The sequence below is a fragment of the Portunus trituberculatus genome, chromosome 29, assembly GCF_017591435.1.
Source record: "Portunus trituberculatus isolate SZX2019 chromosome 29, ASM1759143v1, whole genome shotgun sequence".
In the NCBI taxonomy this organism is placed as follows: Eukaryota; Metazoa; Arthropoda; class Malacostraca; order Decapoda; family Portunidae; genus Portunus; species Portunus trituberculatus.
In genome coordinates, this window is record NC_059283.1 from 3,226,896 (window position 1) to 3,247,684 (window position 20,789).

At 41.1% G+C, this 20,789-nt stretch overlaps 3 protein-coding genes and 1 long non-coding RNA gene across 8 annotated transcripts in view; 2 read left to right on the plus strand and 2 right to left on the minus strand.

Annotated features, from left to right (window-relative positions):
• Nucleotides 1-935, minus strand: part of LOC123510487 (segment polarity protein dishevelled homolog DVL-3-like) — a 17,780-nt gene extending 16,845 nt beyond the window's left edge. For all 5 annotated transcript variants that reach the window (XM_045265700.1, XM_045265701.1, XM_045265699.1 and 2 more), the window contains exon 1: nt 692-935. In XM_045265700.1, coding sequence (XP_045121635.1) covers nt 692-852 — 161 coding nt within the window. In that variant the 5' untranslated portion in view covers nt 853-935. The remainder of the gene's footprint in view (nt 1-691) is intronic.
• The window catches only part of LOC123510492, a 16,870-nt gene extending 3,831 nt beyond the window's left edge, over nt 1-13,039 (plus strand). The window contains exon 2 of the long non-coding RNA XR_006676512.1: nt 12,815-13,039. This is a non-coding gene — a long non-coding RNA (uncharacterized LOC123510492). The remainder of the gene's footprint in view (nt 1-12,814) is intronic.
• Nucleotides 6,161-13,039, plus strand: LOC123510488 (protein Star-like). The gene is made up of 6 exons (XM_045265703.1): nt 6,161-6,296; nt 7,428-7,573; nt 9,754-9,968; nt 10,309-10,514; nt 11,131-11,293; nt 12,616-13,039. The coding sequence occupies exons 2-6, from the start codon at nt 7,444-7,446 to the stop codon at nt 12,805-12,807; spliced, it is 906 nt and encodes a 301-aa protein (XP_045121638.1). The 5' UTR covers nt 6,161-6,296; nt 7,428-7,443; the 3' UTR covers nt 12,808-13,039.
• A 2,359-nt stretch (nt 13,040-15,398) lies between these two features.
• LOC123510486 (extensin-like) overlaps nt 15,399-20,789 on the minus strand; it is a 19,314-nt gene continuing 13,923 nt past the window's right edge. The window contains exons 2-3 of the mRNA XM_045265697.1: nt 17,796-17,909; nt 15,399-16,839 (exon numbers count right to left, since the gene is read on the minus strand). Coding sequence (XP_045121632.1) covers nt 16,776-16,839; nt 17,796-17,909 — 178 coding nt within the window. The 3' untranslated portion in view covers nt 15,399-16,775. The remainder of the gene's footprint in view (nt 16,840-17,795; nt 17,910-20,789) is intronic.

The window sequence follows — 20,789 nt, forward strand, 5'->3', positions numbered from 1 at the left end:
TGTCTTGTAGTGCACCTGTGAACTGTGGGGCTCAAATTTACGTCATTACCTGCATCCCTTCATAGATAAACCACTGCATAACTATAATGGTGAATAAACATGTTGCTACCCCATATTTCACATTATCTAAGCTAGTTTTTTTTTATATTGGAATTCTAGAGTTAACTTATGACACTACAACAAATTACACAGCTTCTGAAATACGTCCCTTCCTTTAATTAGCACCAAATTTCCGGTAGGTAACAAGTAATATTCTATAAACCAAGAATTTAAGCTTTTGGACAACTATGACTGTGTAACTTGCGAAAAAAGGCAATAAAACTAAAATTCCCACAGTACCAATGAATTTCTTGTTTACACATGACACTTCTAAATTTTGTAAAGTAATTAGTGAAATAATGGCTATTTACCGTACGAGGGAATAAAACTAAGACCACCACGATAATTTCCCAGGATTTTCAACGAATTTCGATGGAATGAAGGGAGAAACGACCACGGCTTTATATTGATTTTGCAGCACGAGATAACCAAGGCAATTTCGAGGATTTTGACAGCTGAATTCTTGACTTACGGGGATGAACACAGGTGATTGACAGCGGTTTCCTAGGAGACTTACCATTGAATCCAGCGGCCTATGCATTCCTAAGCACTCGTACTGTAATCCACACTCTGCCCCGGCCTCTGCACTCACCCAAAATCATCGTCCATGGACTTGAAAAAAAACTTGTAGCTCGGTCTGTTGAGGACATTTTTGAAGTCGGATAGCGTCACTTTATCAGGAGCTTTGGGGATCTTGACCAGGTAAGGCGTTTCCTCGTCGTCTATGTGGTAGATGATCTTTGTCTCCTCCATGGCAGGTCCTTGTGAGGGGAGGAAAAAGGGGCGTTAAAGGAGGGGCGAAAATATGGCCGCCACCCTAATGTTTTCCTTTCAGGCGTTCCAATAATGTTGCTGCTCGCTCGGAGGTTGCTACATAACTTTTTTCCATCTTGTCATATATCATTGTCTTCTGCTTAAAATCATACTTTAAAAATACGAGTTAGTTATTCTATCTCTTATTTGCTGCTTTACAGTGTCAAATAAAGTGATTTGTAGAGTTGTATTTTTAAGAGGTGCCTATTAATTTCTGTAATGCTCCATATAATGATATTTTCTATATGAAATTTCTGTCTTAAAAATCAGCTTAATTATTCTGCTCCATTTTTATTATTCGCGATATAAAACAATGTTGCTAATTGCCATACAAGAGTTGCCATATATATTCTGAGGCCGCTCACTCTATTGATTTTTTCTGTGTATAACTCACTTCTAGAAGATACGACTAGATTATTATACAATAGTTTTACACAAGAACAACAATAAGTACTAGGATTTATTTTGTATTTAAAAGAGTGTGCTTATTCCTGCGCAAATTCAAGGATTGACAAAAGGTTTCCAATCAATTATATTTATCGAGTCTTTGTGGGATATTTAGGGATTAGTGAAGTATTTTGACGTGTGCGAGCCTTCTATATCAGTCTCAAAATTGTACATGCTCAACTACAGGTACGTGAATTATCCTGGAAGAGCTACCTGTCATATGAGTCTTATGACGTAAGGTAATAAGGTCGAGAGTCGAATGGATCCCCACCAGAGAAATCCGCTCGGGAAGCATATCAATCATGTTCTTTTTTTCTTTACTTTTTTCATTCCTAAAGCATGTGGAGACTCGCATACCTGTACCATATGGATTTCGATCTATACTGGTTTTAACATGAGGGAAGAATGTTAAATACAAACTGCGACAGACAGGGAAATCATGTTTGTTGACATGCATATACACAATCACACTCATTTGGTTTGCAGTTCCGGAGCCTCGGTATACGTGGAGCTGTGACGTATGGAGGGCCAAGCAGGGTCTGGCCAGCCTCACCGCGGCACCACCGACCATCTGGCGACACGGATCACCACCACCACATTCCCAGAGACAGGAAATAGGTTTGTTTGAGTCATTATGGAGGAGTTAGAAGTACAAGTAGACTCTCTGTGGTAGTACTGGTAGTGAAGGTGGTTGTTTGGTATCGCTAACTAACTGTGTGTGTGTGTGTGTGTGTGTCACTTTGTAGTATACTTATAATGTTGATATCTATCTTATTTGTATGACTTGAGGCATATTTCTTCTTCTTCTTCTTCTTCTTGTCCTCTCCTCCTTCTCGCCGTCGTTCTCCTCCATCTCTTTCATTTCTTTATTTTTTTCCTTTTAAATGAACCGATTTACAAGTCAAGAGCGAGGACCAGCCACCAATGTTTTCAAATAAATTTCGTGTTCGCAGTGAATTATTCTCGTTTTCTCTTTTCCAGGGTGGAGAGAATTATGGCCCAAAGTTTCTGGGAGAGAGAGAGAGATTTAAACTTAAACCTTAGCCATATGCAAAAGTACCGTTAGGCGAGGCAAATAACCCTCCTATAAGACAAAGAAAAGTAATGGTGTGCCCTTAAGTATCCAGCACGCCAGTATCCTTTCTTACACGAGGAGGAAATAAACGTGTTTCCAATCTTTAGTACCGTTAGACAGAGCAAACTTCACATTAGACAAAGAAAAGTAATTGTATTTTTAAGCATGCACGCCTCTCGTATCCTATCCTTTACCCTTCCTAAACCAAACTTTTCGAGGGAACAGTAAACCAAATCACATGCAAAAATACCGTTAGGAGACAAAGAAAAAAGTAACAGTATACCCTTAAATACCAAATGCCAAGCCGGTGTCCCTGTTCCCCCTCTCGCAACAAGCACCCACCCTGCACCCTTGTATTAAGAGTGACATTGCTCCATCACTCATATTAGAGCCCGGCCAGGTCTAGGTGTCGTAATCTAAACCAAACAGATGCCAGACGCCGTGTGAGACAGAGCAGCACTGAGGTTTGTGTCAAGAGGCGCCTTGTTCCCTCCTCCCGCTGCCTGCTGCCGCTGCTCTCTTTGTCATCACGCCGAGCTCTTCATCCCAGCCTAGCGCCATATATGTTGGTTGTGTTTGCGTTCATTTCTGCGTCTCTGTTTTATGCGTTGTAATTAAGGTTTGTTTCAAGGGATGAGTGAGGATGTATTCATTAGTGTCTGTTTATCTGTCCGTCTGTCTGTACTTAGTGGAGTGTGGGTGTTTGTTTTGTTTGTTGCTTGACTCTCTCTCTCTCTCTCTCTCTCTCTCTCTCTCTCTCTCTCTCTCTGTTTTGCCACTGTGCTTGGAATGTTTGTTGATGCCACGTGTTGTTTCATCTCCTCTCGCCCCGTATACACAACTGGCAGCATCCACGGCTTCCTCTTTAATCCAGGGAGGCGATGAATAATATAAGATTCGAACGTAGAGTAAAATAATGCATTCCAAAAAATAAATCGCAATTGGAATCCTTGCTCTTCTACCCTGCCTCTTTTACCTCCTCCTCCTCGTCCTGCTCGTCCCTCGCCGCCCTGAGCTAGCTGAAAGTGTACATTAAAGAATACCTGGGCAAGCACCTGCCTCCCCTCCCTGGCGGAAGTAAAAGGGCGCTCCGTAAACCATCTTGGCGGCTTCTATTTACAAACAGTAAAATGTAAACACTGGCTACGTGCTTACCTCTGCTCCCTGGCGGAGGAGGAACAGTGGTGAGCCGGCGGGAGGGCGGCGCGTGAGGAGGGGAGCGGCCTAAGGGGTGCTCGTGGCCTCTCCCAGCAGTCAAGGAAGCATTCTCAGTTTGCAAACGCTCATGCACGTTAAGAGACAAGATGAGAGATTTAAAAAAGGAGTAGTGCACGGAACACAAAAGCTCCCTAACGAATGGACTCGCAGATGCTTTCAGTTTGGGAGAACTTCCGAAAACAGCTCTCGCAATTTTTTCCAGGAATTAATATGCCATGGACGTCCCGCGCGAGCACAGAAAGCACGGATTACCATTATTCTCCTTTTAAATTATAAAGGATTAATTTGGCTCAGCGAGTTAATACCACCTTCAGGAGCTGTCTGGTGGAGGGGTGCAGGCAACAGGTCACTGGGCTGCTAATCTTCCCCTCTCCCTCGCCCCAGCCCTCCATCATGCATTCATTACCTGCAGTCATCGTAATTAATTAGCCTCTGAGAGCTTAAATATGAGAAGGGACTCGACCCAGCGGCATTACCTTACATGTGTGCGATTCTTTTTCTCTCCTTTAACCAGTGTAGGAGTTCGAATTAGTCTTTGCGAGGTTTAATAAGGAAAGGGACTCCACCCAGCGGCATTACCTCATATGTCTGCACTTTTTCTCCACGTTAACTGTTGCAGCGTGTAGTCCTTTCAATTAGTCTCCGCGATCTTAATTATGGAAAGGAATCGAGTCGGTATCATTATCTTACTTCTCAGGACACACACACACACACACACACACACACACACACACACACACACACACACACACCGCGTAGTTAGCACGCTCGACTCACAATCGAGAGGCCCGGGTTCGAGTCCCGGTAAGCGGCGAGGCAAATGGGCAAGCCTCTTAATGTGTGGCCCCTGTTCACCTAGCAGTAAATAGGTACGGGATGTAACTCGAGGGGTTGTGGCCTCGCTTTCCCGGTGTGTGGAGTGTGTGATGTGGTCTCAGTCCTACCCGAAGATCGGTCTATGAGCTCTGAGCTCGCTCCGTAATGGGGAAGACTGGCTGGGTGACCAGCAGGCGACCGAGGTGAATTACACACACACACACACACACTCTCTCTCTCTCTCTGGCATGAATATTGTACGAATGTGTAGTCCTTTACGTAAGCATACAAGAGCTTCATGATTATTGTAAAAGATTGTACTTGGTAACATTACCTTATAAATCTGAATTTCTTTGATTTTCTTTCTTGTTCTCGTTAAACACAAACTTTCGACGTCGATTTGTTTTCTTTTTTTTTTTTTTCTTAAGTACAGTTCGCTGAAAATTCCTTTGGGTATACTTCACGTAATGTTATTAGAAGAAGAGTGTATAGTCCTTTGATACAAGGCAGAAGAGATCGCATGATGGAATGTCAAGGATCTCTATGTCATAGGATTAAACAAGGGACACTTAACCCCTTCTGTACCATGACACATTTCCATATTCATTCTGCTTACTATTTGGTGATTCTATACAGCTTCAGAAACTTATGTGGGGGATTTAAATAGTGAAGACTGGCCATTAATCTTCTGACCTCCATAGACCCTTCCTAATGCAAATAAAATGGTCTAATCGTACACAAATTTCAAAGTAAAAATGTCCCAGTAATGAAAGGGTTAAGTAAACAACCCATTCCCTGAGGACCATGTGATGTAGAAAATTGTAGAGCTTACTCACAATTTTAAAGAGATAATTGTTCCTTGCAGATCGCGAGTAGAAGGGAGAGAGTTACTGCGCTATGAGAAGTATGTAAGAAGTGTCTTTCTCACATGTTTCCTGCCGAATATTACAACAGAGGTGCTTTACTTCATGGCTTGTAACTCGATTGTAAATAACTTTCTGCACTTACTAAACCACGCATACTTGGTGTCAAATGGTGGTGAGTGTTCTGTACGCTAGCTCTGAAGCTATTTACAGCAAAATATTACACGTGAATCGATGGTAATAAAGCTTCTACAGTTACTAACTACGTACTCGGTGCCAGATGGTGAGGACTGTTATTTCCGCGTGTCCCTCGTGTCCTTGCGTGCGTGAGGCAAATAACTGACCGCTCCACACCCACCCCTTCATAAAGTCTCAATAAATAGTCACACATGTCAATATTTTTCATTCCAATCCTCTCCTCACACACCTCCAAAACACACAAAAGCAATGCTCCAAGCTTAAAAGGCCACAATCATACCTTTTGTAAGTTGAAAGTCTTCACCTACTTCCTACACCGAGACCAGGTATGTTGGCAAAGAAAACGTTAATAATTCATTTTGATACCCGGTGTGAAGAGAAGAGAACAAAGGGGAGTGGAAGTAAAAAGCATACTACACGTTAAATATTTGACCACTTTAGTCTACCTCCCTCGCTGATCATTTTCTGTAAAGGTATCGCCTCCAGGCACACACTCTTGGCTTCCCCCATCGCCTCTACGTGCCCGTCCAGCAAGGTCGAAAGTCCCGCTAAGTTGGGATTACTCTGAGCTGCACGTCACAGGCTTCGTCGGGTCAACGCTCCCCTCCCCAGGTGCGCCACAGGTAAACAAGAAATGAAAGCTGGAGTGCGCTGGAAGACACTGTCGGGGAGGTGTTCGCTGGGAATTTCACGAGTTTTCCAGGTTCATTGTGCGCTATGTGACCAGGCCAGCCATGTGACGCGGGCCAGTGCAGGAGAAAGTTTCGGTGAGTACCTGGGGAGAGGAGGGACGCCGGGGAACACTCGCAGACCCGGCAGGGACAAGCAATCTTTCCTGCTCGGGGTGAGAATACTGAACGAGGCGTGACAAAGTGCCTACAAATCATCGTGTGTTGGGATATAATTCCTATGAGCATGTCTGGTGAGAGTTGCAAGGCGAGAACTGGAACCAGACACAGGCCATGGAGACACCAGTGATAGTTTTGTTGAAGCAGTGGTGGTGAAGCGAAACCTGCACCACTACCACCACCACCACCACCACCCCTTGACTGCAATCTCCAAGCCATCGCAGGGTCCTAGGGTCACGGAGAGGTGTCGGGGGAGGGAGAGGTGTGGGAGGGAGGGAGGGGGGGTCGCGATTCCAGTAGGAAGAGAGGAGGGAGGGATGGCTCACGAAGGGTGTAAGAGGACGGGTCCAGGAAGTGTCTGGGGCCGGAGTTCTTATGTACTCCCTGTCACCTGGAGAACTGCCAACTCCTGCAGGCGCCCGAGGGTTCTGAAAGGGATGTGGCGAAGGTCACAGCGTCCTGAACCTTCCTGCTGTGCTCCGTCTGCGTCCCCGGCAGTTTAAAGTATAAATTAATTGATTGATTTAATGAGCCGCATCAGGAGGGCGTGTGGCGTTAAATGATCAGCCAGGACCATTAATTGCGAGACAGTCATAATGTGCAAGTGTCCATAAAGTTACATGATGGGTAATTATGCATGGATTTACCGCGGTCTCATGCATTATCCATTAATAATTAATTCACCTTGGCGTGTAATCTGCGAGTTTTTAATTTAACGTGTCATCTGAAAGGGAGTCAATTCAGCGTAAAATTTAGCGTAACAATACTTCGCTAATTTCCTTTGAATAAATCCAGATTGGTGCGTAAAAAAAAAAAAGATATTTTAGACACAACAACAGGAAAAGGACACAAAAGAAGAGCAAATCAGCATAAAACCTAACATGACAACTCTCTGCTAATTCTCCTTGAATAAATACGATTAATATATAAAAGAAACTGAATATTTTACACATATTGATACAAAAAACATCATAAACGCAGAACAAACACCACATACACCACACCTGTTGTCCCTTATGTGGCTGTTTGTGACTGGCTTTCTCTCGGCAGGTGGGCGTGGGAAAGGATGGGCGTGTGGGCAGAGTGGTGGTGGTGGTGTGCCAGGCCAGGCCGTCTGCCCCGCGCCGCCCCCCTCTCCATCCTGCTCACCACCGTCCTCACCCTCATCTCCCTCCTCTTCTTCCTCAATGCTAGAGGTGAGTAATAGTTGTATTATCATTATTATTATTATTATCATTATTATTATTATTATTATTATTATTATTATTATTATTATTATTAGTAGTAGTAGTAGTAGTAGTAGTAGTAGTAGTAGTAGTAGTAGTGGTAGCAGTAGTAGATGATGATGTTCTTCATAGCAGTAATAGCAGTTGTAGTAGTGTAGTGTTAGTATTAGTATTAGTACTATTATTATTATTATTAGTAGTAGTAGTAGTAGTAGTGGTGGTGGTGGTGGTGACAGTAGTAGTAGCAACAGTAAACGAAGTAGTAGTAGTAGTAGTAGTAGTAGTAGTAGTAGTACCAACAAAACGTACGACTGAAACACACACACACACACACACACACACACACACACACACACACACACACACACACACACACACACACGCACGCACGCACACACACGGCCCGGTAGCTCAATGGTTAGAGCGCTGGCTTCACAAGCCAGAGGACCGGGGTTCGATTCCCCGGCCGGGTGGAGATATTTGGGTGTGTCTCCTTTCACGTGTAGCCCCTGTTCACCTAGCAGTGAGTAGGTACGGGATGTAAATCGAGGAGTTGTGACCTTGTTGTCCCGGTGTGTGGTGTGTGCCTGGTCTCAGGTCTATCCGAAGATCGGAAATAATGAGCTCTGAGCTCGTTCCGCAGGGTAACGTCTGGCTGTCTCGTCAGAGACTGCAGCAGATCAAACAGTGAATTACACACACACACACACACACACACACACACACACACACACACACATCCCTCCCCCTACACACAAGCATCCTTCCACTTCACTCCTAAAACAGAAACCGGGAAACCGCCCCAAAAAAGGCAGCATTTCGCACCATTAAGAAACGCCTTGTCGTCAGAACAATGGATTAAGCAGCGCATGTTGGGCCCGACAACCTCCAACGCCAGGTCTTCAGGACTACAAAAAGAAGGAAACAAAGCGTGCGGAACAATAACACGGTGAACAAAGGCTGCAAACATCACTCGACTCTTGATGGGAACAAAAGACAGTATACATGACCTCTCCCTTTAGGCTCCACTACTCTACACTTGGGAATAATATTAATTGCCCCCAAGGCTAGGATGAAAATGCACACACACACACACACACACACACACACACACACACACACACACACACAAACACACGCACCTTCCTCTCTCCTCCCAGACACTTTCAAGGAACAATCACGAAGTCTTGCGATCTACAAATAAGAAAGAAAAAGTGTTCTTGTGACTGCCACTTAAACTTTCTAGTCTAATATCACTAGCGAGTCTCGTGGTGTTTTGTAAGGAAAGTGAAATTTCTCTCTTTTCTTTGCACGTTTTGTCAACAGAGGGAGAAAAGAAGCAAAGAGAAAACGGACATTAAAAAAAGAAAAAGTAGTCACATCTTACTTAACCTTTACAATCTTATTCATCTTGTTTCAGTAGTCAAGTAAAAAGAGAACTAAAAATAAATTAATGGAACGAAAGTAAGAAAGAAAAATAGATCTCATGTTATTCTTATTTAATTTTGTCTATATTTGAATTATGAAATAAAGAAAGATAACGGCATGGAACCAATCACACAACACACATTTCCTTATGGTACCATGACTAATCTTAAAACTATATAGAAAGAGAAAATAAATCCCAAATTTCGCCTATCTTATCTATAAATTTACCCTTTCATAAATCTCAAAACGTAGATAAAACCATTCACATAATACTTAATTATCGTATTTGACGGAAAATCAGTAAATTCATCCATTATTTAATTATTCGCTTATTCGCTCTCATCTATACTTATCTAATCTTATCTAATCATATCTCAGCATTGAATCACCATCCAGGACTTTGCCAGAAAGAAAACACGGTACGAAAAAAGAAAATGAGAAAATGATTAAGAATAAACCTCAACTCCAATCTTATCCCAGCACTGAATCATCCAGTATAAAGAAAACGCGGTATAGAAATAAGGGAAATTAAGTCTACCTAATCCTTTTCAACATTAACTAATCTGATTTTATCCCAACACTGTCAAAAATAGATAAATACATAGATAAAGTAGAATAAAGTAACAAAATACATAAGAAAAATAATAAACAAAAAAATATGTAAGAAATTATTAAGTTCTACCCTACATCATCCATCCGTCACTTATCCGACTTTCCCGCAGCACTGAACCGTCACCCGTCACCACGTCACCTTCTGGACCTGGAGGATCACGACATGGAGGGCGCCCCGCAGCACCACCCTGACCTGGTGAGCTACATCAAGCAGCTACACCTCCTCCCGCCAGCCTCGGGGCCCTACCACCTGCAGAAGCCAAACACCTCAGACTTTTCGCAGAACGGCCAGAGTAAACGAGTGGCGAGTATTTTAGGTGACAAGGTGAGAGAGTTGTAAGCCTGAGAGATGACATTAGCCCCTTTAGTACATTGACGCGTTTCCATATTCATTCTGCTTGGTATTTGGTGATTTTATACAGATTCAGGAACTCATGTGGGGAATTGAAATGGTGATGACTGCTACCATTAATCCTCTGACCTCCATAGACCATTCCTAATGTCAATAAAATGGTCTAATCGTATACACAAATCTCAAGGTAGAATTGTGTTCCAGTACTGAAGGTGCGGTGAAGGTGTCTCAGAATATGGCCATTGATGTTTAGTATATTTCAGTTCGGTGTTTGCCATTCACTCACAATTGTACTGTTTCCTATGTCCTACAGCGCGGTGGTGTGTTCCTGGAGGCGGGGGCGTATGATGGAGAGGAGCTAAGCAACACTTTGTACCTGGAGCGAGAGTTAGGATGGCGGGGTCTGCTGGTGGAGCCTGACCCTTGGAACTTTTGGGCCCTGAGGAAGAGAGGGAGGAAAGCACACGCCATCCAAGCTTGTCTTTCCACGACTCCCTTTCCGAGAGAGGTGACCTTCAAGTGAGTGAGAGGTGCTTTATTTTCTACGTCTTCTTCATGTCTATAAGCACTAATGAACCAGAGAGTAGAGTTATTAGATTATTGTTTCAGATTGTTTTGTTATATTATTGCTTTCGCTGATGAGGAAATGCTGATTGAGTGAATGAAGCTGCTTTTGATAATGCTACACACGTAATCATCAACATCAACTTCTGGTTTTATAGCATAGGGATATTTTACCATATGATGAAAATAGTGATAGAAAATAGCAAAAGATGTCAACATATCATCACTGTCACAACACTAATGGAAAACTTTATGATCTGTACCTGACGAGACGAAAACTTTGGTTCGTATTTTGACGTCTTGTTGAGTTTGACGATTTCATTTATTCATCTGGCCATTAAACAAACTCCAAACAGAAACAAAAGAACTATAGCAATACAAACAGCCAATAACAAAACAGGGACCTATCAATCATTATAATACAGTAAGCCAAATGATACCAATACTACAACCATAACAAAACCAACAGAAATAGACCACAACAATCGAATATACTGAGAACCACCGATTTAACGCCTCATCTCACCCCACACACCACAAAGCAAGTCATTCTCGTCCCCTCCCCCTGCAGACAAAGTGACACCATGGGCAGGATAGCCAGTGCGGGTGAGGAGGCCAGTAAACGCGGCATCTACACCAGAGTTAAGTGCTTCCCCCTCTACACCCTCCTGCTGGCCCTCAACACCACCCACCTCAACTTCCTCTCGCTGGATGTAGAGGGCGCTGAGCTGCAGGTAAGGTTGCGGTAGTGGTGCTTCGTTACTGTGTGTATTGTAGGTAGTGTGTGTGTGTGTGTGTGTGTGTGTGTGTGTGTGTGTGTGTGTGTGTGTGTGTGTGTGTGTGTGTGTTTCGTTTGGATTAATTTCTTTTTAACCCCTTCAATACCATGACGCGTTTCCATATTCATTCTGGTTACTATTTGGTGATTTTATACAGCTTCAGAAACTCGTGTGAGGGATTAAGATAGTAAAGACTGTGGACATTAATGTTTCTGACCTCCACAGACCCTTCCTAATGTCAATGAAATGGTCTAATCGTACATAAATTTGAAGGTAAAAATGTGTCCCAATATTGAAGGGGTTAACTCCAGTCGCCGACATAACATTTCTACGGTCAACTACGCTGTATTACCATGTTAAACTCTATGAAGCTGGCGAGAAACGCACTTGTTCACTTGTTGCTTTGTTCAAGTCCCTCAAGCAACCAATACACAGAGCAGACACATCCTTTTGCTACCTGCTTCCTACATTTTAAAGACTATTTCCTTCAGTAAGCCTTATTTTTTTTCCTTTTTTTCTTCCGAAGTCAGAACTCATTGAAAATTTCAGTTCATTTGGCTTCCTTTGTAAATGCTATGTAAGTTGTCACTCTTTTCCCTTACATTCTGCTTCACCAAAGAATATTATCAATTTTGTTCGAAGAGACTATCAGTATTTTGTATCTTGCTTTTACTCGCACAATTATCAGGTGGATTCTTTTACCTGTTTTCTCTTTTGTTTATGTTATTTTGTTTTTGTTCTATTTAGAGTGGCTGCCAATTATTTGTATTTTGATTCTCCACATGTAGTCATCCTTGATGGTTTCACTAATCTTGTCTTTCGTCTAAGTAATTTGTTCTTGTTCATTTCATTATTATTTTCTTGAGTTATCACGAATAATTTGTATCTTCATTTTACACAACCAGTCATCAGCTTGGATTTCACTTATTTTCTCTTTCGCTTCTCTATTTTGCTTTGATTGTTATTGTTCTTTTTTTTTCAGTGACCACCAATAATCTGTATCTCCATTTTACACAAATATTCATTAGCCACAATTTAACTTATTTTCTCTTTCGTCTAAGTAATATTAAACTTGTCGTTATTTTGGTTCTTTACACGAGTAACTGGCAGTAACTTGTTCCTTGGTATTATATAGACAATCATCAGCTAGAATCTTATTTATTTTCTCTATCATCTATGTTATCTTTTATTTTCATTGTTTTTCGAGTGATTGCAAAGGAACGAGAGACGGAAAGCATACCTACATCATACTAATTCCCCTTCTGTCCCTTCGTCAGGTGCTACAAACGGTGCCGTGGGAGAAGGTTCAGGTGGACGTGCTGTGTGTGGAGCATCGACACGTGCCTGAAGGAAGCCACGCCCTACAGACTTACCTGGAGGAGCGAGGATACCACCTGCACTCCACGCTGGGGGACGATTATATCTTCGTCAGGAGAGACTTGCCCAACGTGCCCGAACAAGGGTTGTGACACCGAGAGAGAGAGAGAGAGAGAGAGAGAGAGAGAGAGAGAGAGAGATTGTTATGCGTCATGAGAGGATTTTATTTTATTTTATACATATCGATTCTTTTATTCTGTGTTTATTTCTCTGTGAATTTTTACATGTTTTAAAAAGTTTACTACCTGCGTCATTCTCACTTTTATACACATTTGTAAGGAATTAAGGAATAAAGTTATCATGAGGTCTACTGTCATGGATGATTATACTGTATTAGTACCCTTCGTAGGAGTGAGTGAATAGATTTGCTCCCTAATTTTGGCTGACGCTTTTCCACTTTTTGAGAGCCAGCACTCAAGTGGGATTTTTTCTTTAATCTTTTTTTTTCTTTTTTGCCCTTGGCTGGCCCTCTTCCCTACATAAAAAAAAAAAAAACAAAGAATAAGACGCCAAAACAACCAAGATTATAAGGCGTCCTTCGTAGGAAAAAATAAAAAGAATAAACTACTTGTCTTAGTAAGTCAGCCAATAGTAACCCTATACGGTGAACCATGAAAAATAATTCTGGGACGTTCTTACTTACTGAAAAGAACAACACGAACCAGAAGTGTGTTTATTTGTTCATCTTTAAGGTAAACAGGAAAAGAAAAGAAAATAACTGCCATTCAGCTCCTCCCAACACTTGAAAGGAACCACAAGTGTATTTATCTATTTGTTTATCTATTATCTTTATAATGAACACGGAAGGAAATAAATAACTCCTTCAGTTCCTTCCAATCCTTGAAAAGAACCACAAGTGTATCTATATATTTGTTCATCTATTATCCGTCTAGTGAACAGGGAAGGAAAATAAATAACCACCTTTCAGCTTCTCCCAACCCATGAAAGAGGATATACTCACAATAGAGGTACGCAGGCAGCTGGTTCACGTTGTCTATCGCACTGTGGCACAAAACACTCAGGAAGAATAAGTCTCAACACTCTTCTTTCCACGAACACACAGACGAGGAGCCCTAACCAAGGAATATGTGTCAATGGATCTCTATCTTCTTTGTTCGAAACTGGTGGCGTGGTTCATCAGTCTGCTTCAAACCTCAAAACAAACTGCTCCAAAACTACTTACTGGGTAAATAACATCCTGAGACGTTCATTCAATACTTGTTTCTCCTTGTACACTTAATCCTTTTAGTACTGGAACGCATTTTTGCCATGACTTTTGGGTATGATTAGACCAGGTGTCTCCAACTCAAATGACTCGAGGGCCACACCTCATGCCGGTGGTCTTAAAGGGAACAATTTTTTTTTCTTTTCTGTGCATGCCTGGAACTCTTTCAAAGAAAATCTATACTTGATACTGTATCCCATTATTCCCGTAAAAACTAATTATAAATCAAGACGTAAAAATTTTATTCTTAAGCAATGACAGTATATTTATCTCTCAACAACTGATGACAATGATGGTTCTCTCTCTTTTGAGATGGTGGGCTGCGAGTTGGAGACCCCTGGATTAGATTATTTTATTTACATTAGGAAGGGTCAATGGAAGTTAAAAGAAAAAAATGGCCAGAGTCTTCACTATTTTAATTCCCACATAACTTACTGAGGCTGTATGAAATCACGAAATAGTAAGCAGAATGAATATAGAAACGCGTCATGGTACTGAAGAGGTTGAGCACAAAAGTTGATATTTATATGATACTAGCATCTTCATTTCCCATTAGGTCAACAAAACAGGTTGCATAGAAAACAGTTTATTGTCTAACAAAACAATGACAGCAATAAACAATAATATTAACAACAATAACAACAACAACTACTACTGCAACTACGTCATCTAAATAAATAGTTTCAAGAGAAAATAAATAAATCCTGTTGTTTAGGTGACAACACACACTCGGTCCTGTCCGTGAGTGAGGCTTGAGGGGGTGGCGGGGGGGGGGGCAGAAGGAGATGTAGGGGGGGAAGTGGGGGAAGTGGGAGAGGGCGCCTATGGTCCTGGAAGTGGTCTCGCCCTCGCCCTGAGTTAGCCTCGAAGTCTCCTACTGCTGTCTATGTCCTTGAGTCTCACATTCCACCATTTGTACAGTTTGAGTAATTAATTTTTTGGCAGGAGAACTGCCGAGGCAGACGACAGAGAGGCAGAGAAACATTGAAGCTTCGACTCACCCTAAGAACCACTGACCACTGGCTAAAATATCATGTTCAGCTTGTTGATTTTGAGACTGCGTGTATCATGCATTCATTCAAGCTAAGTAACAGCGTTAATTGGCGGGCTGACGGTAGCGGGGTGTCCTTGTTTACACATCCTGCAGCAAAAAGGTAAAATACAGATACTTTAATGCATCACTGGTCTAACATCCTTCAGCTGACCTTCTAGACATGCGATCACTGAGGTGGAGGGACTTGACCTTATTTACAAAAGGACGTCAAAAACATATATATACATATTTTTTTTTTTACGGTAAGGCCTATAGCGCCTGTAGGCACACTTGAAGAGTGTATGGGAAGCGTTGTTCAGCTTCCGCCCGTTAGTGGCGCAGGCAATTTTATTTATAGTGGTACCCATATTAGGGCCCATATCACCCCCGAAGCTCATCTTGGGTGTAACCACCTAGAACCTGGGTATCATGGTGACATGTAGGTAACTTTAAACCACTTGACAAATGGCAAAGTGTTTTAAGGTTGTACGTGGTGGGATTCGAACCTACGCGTGGACGTTTGCCCGATCCCACGCTCACCACCTTATTCACTAATGCATTCAAATAACAAACTTAACATTCCTCTGAGCTCAGTGTCGTTGTTATGACACTAAACCTTCGAATGTAATGGAAGATCACGATTAATTCATGCTATTTATCATAAAACCCGTGAACTATGTGTGTATATTTCTGGTGATATTCCATTAGAAAAGTTGACATGATTCTTACGCCCATGTGATGCTCTTATGGCACTAAGCCTTCAAAGTAATGGAAGGTGGCGATGGATCCATGCTAGTTCACGGAAAAGCACACTTGTAACTGTACCTGTGTGCCTGCGTGCCTGCGTGCCTGTGTGTGCGTGCCTCTAATGATACTCCACCAGAAGGCAAAACACACAACAATACACTCTCTGATGCACGGGTCCTGCACTAACAGCCTGGGAATGCACGCTGCTGAAGCCAAACCAAAGCGAGAGCATACCGGGAACTCGTTATAATAATTAACAACTTCTGCAGGCTCGTCACTGAAGCCAGAACGAGATTGTACCAGGAATTCGTGATTATAATTTACGATGATTGCTTCTGTGCCTCTTGCGTATTGGATCAAAGGGCGGTGTTTATGAAGCATAAAGGCGTGATTGGACCTGATACCTGCCGAGTGGTGTGAGTGGAATGCTTCTAAAGGATTCTCGAACCTCATATCCTACCGTACGTAAGCTGAGTATTGATTAAAGGTTACATGAATACTGTTACCTGTTGCAGCTCACTTATTCATGTTATTTCAAAATTTTACTCTGTGATATTTAAGTTAAAGAAAATAATAATTGTTATGCGCCGTATTTTTAAGTTTGAAATGTTAATAAATGAACTACTAGAGTCACGTACCAGCCGCGAATCATGTAAATAAATATTAATAAGGTATTATACCAACTAAACTGCCAAGATTTACGTAAAGAAGTATTAGTATGTGGATCATTAAGACTTAGCATCGCCTTCGAGTCACGCGGGAAGTATAAATCAAATAAATGACTGCAATAAATTAAGGCTTAGCCAGAAAATTATGCGTAGATAAGCATAAGAGGATTTCCTAGGATGGGAGGGAATAGAAAACGGAGACAGGAGGAAACTAAGCCTCTTGAGTGTGAGGGATCGTCTCTCCGTCAGATCAAGCCTAGAGTGGGGAACGGGAGGGGGGTCTGGTGGGATGGGAGGGGGCGGGAGTCTTCCTGCAGTGTTCCTGGCGGTGGCGAGAAGGAAGGGAAGGAACAGAGGTACTACGTAGGGCGGGTAACCATGAGGTGTTTACTTGCGGCGTCCTCCCACAGCCACGTCATTCACGATCTCCAGAGCCCGGGGACCGTCACACCTGTGGGGGGAGGGAGGTGTTAATACAGGTGAGTCTGGAAACCCTTCTCATGCTCTGTGTAGCCTCAATGTTCCCCAATAAATGCCGGTTTGCCAATAATTCATGATATTACTCTGTGTTATTCTTATCACTGTTATTCTTGTTTTTCTGTGTTAGTTCCTGAAATGAATCATTCTTGGGGCTAATTTCGCAACATGAGTTTGGTTATAAGAATAGAATGAAGCATGAAGTAAAGCATGTAAATTTTTTTTATTATTGATAAAACACTGAATAAAAATGAAAGCACACACACACACACACACACACACACACACACACACACACACACACACACACACACACACACTACAAAAAATGGCTACAAGAATGGTTCCAGAATTCAAAGGGATGACATATGAGGAGAGACTAAAACCTATGGATCTACCAACCCTGGAACAGAGAAGAGAGAGAGGGGATCTGATACAAGTTTATAAATTGATTAACGGAATGGATCAAGTGGATAATGAGAAACTAATCCTGAGAGAAGAATATGACACTAGAAGCACAAGATCGCATAGTAAGAAACTGAGGAAGGGAAGATGTCTGAGAGATGTTAGAAAATATAGTTTCCCGCAAAGATGTGTTGAGACTTGGAACAATTTGAGTGAGGAAGTGGTGTCAGCAACGAGTGTGCATAGATTTAAAGAAAAATTGGATAAGTGTAGATATGGAGAAGGGGCCACACGAGCATAAAGCCCAGGCCCTGTAAAACTACAACTAGGTAAATACAACTAAGTAAATAGACACACAGATGATATATATAAACAGAGATAAAGAGATGAATAGATCGTTTACTTTACGCGCTATAATTAATGAAACTGGAACATCAAAATTATATATGACAATGCCATTACCACACACACACACACACACACACACACACACACACACACACACACCAGGTCTCCCAAACTCACCTCGGGAACATGGACTGGCACTGCAGATCCTCCCAGGCAGTGATGGAGCGCCAGATCTCGCCAACAGTGTCCATCTGACGAGCGTCCTTCTCAGTCAGCACCTTCAGGCCCACGCTGCAAGAGAGAGGAGAGGAGTTAGTGATAAATGAACAGCAATATTGATAAAGGTAAACGGAAAAGATAAAAAAAAGGTAAAAATAAAGATTAAGAATAAAAGAAGGAAAGGAAATCATATGTCAATAATTCAAGAAAGATGCAACAATCTAAATAAATAAGTCATTATATTTCAAGATGCAAAAGAAAGAAGAGGAGTCAGTGATCAACTCTAAACTGATAAATAAACAGCAATATTGTTAAAGGTAACGGATGGAAGAGGGGAGGAAGGGGAATTGAATTGTGAACATGAAAAGGAATACACGTAAAACAATATACATAAGGGAAGAAGAGGAATAAAGAATGGAAAAAAAATATATATATATATAAATAAAGAATACAATATATTTCAAGATGCAGAAGAAAGGAGAGAGAAAAAGAGAGAGAAAAGGGTAATAAAAAAAGAAATGGAAATGGAAAAGCATATATGAAAGGAATGAATGACAATACAAATAGATAATAAGCAATAAACTGCAGAGGAGAGAGGAATAAATAATGAATCATATGAACAGCAAATATGAATAAGGAAGAAAAGGAGGAATGCATGAATTATAAATGGAGGAAGGGAGAGACAAAGGGAATAAACATCAGTGCAAACAAACAATAAGCAATAACTGGATTAATAAAAGGGAGAGGGAAATGTAGGGCGGAGAGAAAAGAGAGAATTCACAGCAAATCATTAATAAAAAACAATAGTTGAATAAATAAAAGAGAGTAATATATATGAAGGAGAACATGAAAAAGGAAAATAACGGCAAATTATGAACAATTAATAACTGAATAAATAGAATAATCAAATAGAAGATGAAAAAACAAAATGCCAGATAAAAAGAACAAGTGTAAGAAAATAGATGATTGAAAATAAATGAACAACAGCGAATCATATACAACAAATAAATCAATTAATTAAATAGAGAATAAAACACAGAAAGGTGAATACAGAAAGAATACAGAAACGAAATTAAAAGCAAATCCAAATACACCAACGAACAAAACAGTGGAAAAACAAGAATATCTACAAACACCCTAATCTCCTGAAGTGGGTAGCGGCACGGGCGGCTCTTGACTTCACCCAGAACACCCTGAAGCCCATGGAAGCCTTTTACGGGGAATCTGAACCGCATGTACTTGAATACCGCCCGGGGACGCAATAAAATCAATCCGCGCAGAGAGTGAAGAGGTGTAAAGACAACGGAAAATAGTCTGCATGTGTTCTTACTGTTTATAAATTCACAAGGCTTATTATTCATGCTAAGTAGTGTTGTATGGAGGTTTGTAATATATCATGTAAGTTGCCTATATTAAATGTTTTCTATATATGTAGGGAATGGAAAATTTGTTGGGATCGATATAGACTGGTTTACAGATTTACAAGGGTTATTATTTATAGTAAGTGGTGTTGTCTTGGAGTTTGAGATATAGTAGGTAAGGTGTATCATATCATATACAGAGGCAAGGCAAATTTGGCAAGGAATTCATAGCAAAGATCGATATTAGTTGGAACACGACGTTAATCAGATAAGGGATATTATAATTCAGTCAATATAAAGTAAAAGCAACAGGGAATCTGCTCCGTATATTCTAACCGTAAAGGAGGTGAAATTAATGTCCAGAAGCGGTAGAATATAAAAAAAGAAAGAATGAGAAAACCAGGGGAGATACAAGGAGTCATCAAGCATACAAGCAGCAGTATCCATTTAAAACATATCCTTTTGTGTATGAGTAAAAATTCGAGGAAAGCTGTACCTGAAGTCCATCCATAAGAAAAGAAAGAAAATTAAGAAATAAGTAGGTATGCTTCAAGTAAGAACAAGCACGTGTAGATTGGATGGCTTCTTGGAGCTTCCCTTATTTTCTTATCTGTATTATTATCTCAAAAAACCGTAAGTCTCATGAATACATTTACACGAACCAGCAAGTACAAATCATAAGACGTCAAGTTTATGAGTACGGTGAAAAGTTATCATGTCTAGAGCAAAGTAATCATGTCTAGAGCAAAGTAATCATGTCTAGAGCAAAATAGTCATGTCTAGAGCAAAGTAATCATGTCTAGAGCAAAATAGTCATGTCTAGAGCAAGTAATCATGTCTAGAGCAAAGTAATCATGTCTAGAGCAAAGTAATCATGTCTAGAGCAAAGTTAATCATGTCTAGAGCAAAGTAATCATGTCTAGAGCAAAGTTATCATGTTTAGAGCAAAGCAATCATATCTAGAGCAAAGTAATCATATCTAGAGCAAAGTAATCATGTCTAAAGCAAGTAATCATGTCTAGAGCAAGTAATCATGTCTAGAGCAAAGTTATCATGTCTAGAGCTCAAAACACTGGGTAACATTCAAAGCAGGTGTTTACAAGTAGCCCCGCGTTCCCCGTTACAAACAAACGAAAAAAAAAGGCAAACACAAAAAAAGGAGGTAGAATATTCGTAAGACAGAAGGTACTGGAATGTGCACGCGACCTGGGGCACGCTGCAGGAGACAAGGATGAACATTATAAGACCACGCACCGCTTCAAATAGCTGGCAGGAAAAGGAGATTGAGATTTTTTTTTTCTTTTTTTTTTATATTCCTAGAGGTCATGCCTTCAATCCTTTCAGTACTGGGATATATTTTTACCTTGAGATTTGTGTTCGTTTAGGCCATTTTATTGACATTAGCAAAGATCTATGGAGGTCACAAGATTAATGGCAACAGTCTTCACTATTCTAATTCCCCCACATAAGTTTCTGAAGCTGTATAAAATCACCAAATAGTAAGCAGAATGAATATGAAAATACGTCATGGTAATGAAGTGTTTAATCTGATAGGAGTTTTGGTGTTAGGGGGTGTTAGTGGGGGTGAGTA

Bases quoted from the DNA above. Each gene is read 5' to 3' on its own strand.
- LOC123510488 (XM_045265703.1), top strand. From the start codon at position 7,444: ATGGGCGTGTGGGCAGAGTGGTGGTGGTGGTGTGCCAGGCCAGGCCGT. The intron at 7,574-9,753 runs GTGAGTAATAGT...ACTTTCCCGCAG, and splicing joins CTTCTTCCTCAATGCTAGAG to CACTGAACCGTCACCCGTCA. The intron at 11,294-12,615 runs GTAAGGTTGCGG...TCCCTTCGTCAG, and splicing joins TAGAGGGCGCTGAGCTGCAG to GTGCTACAAACGGTGCCGTG.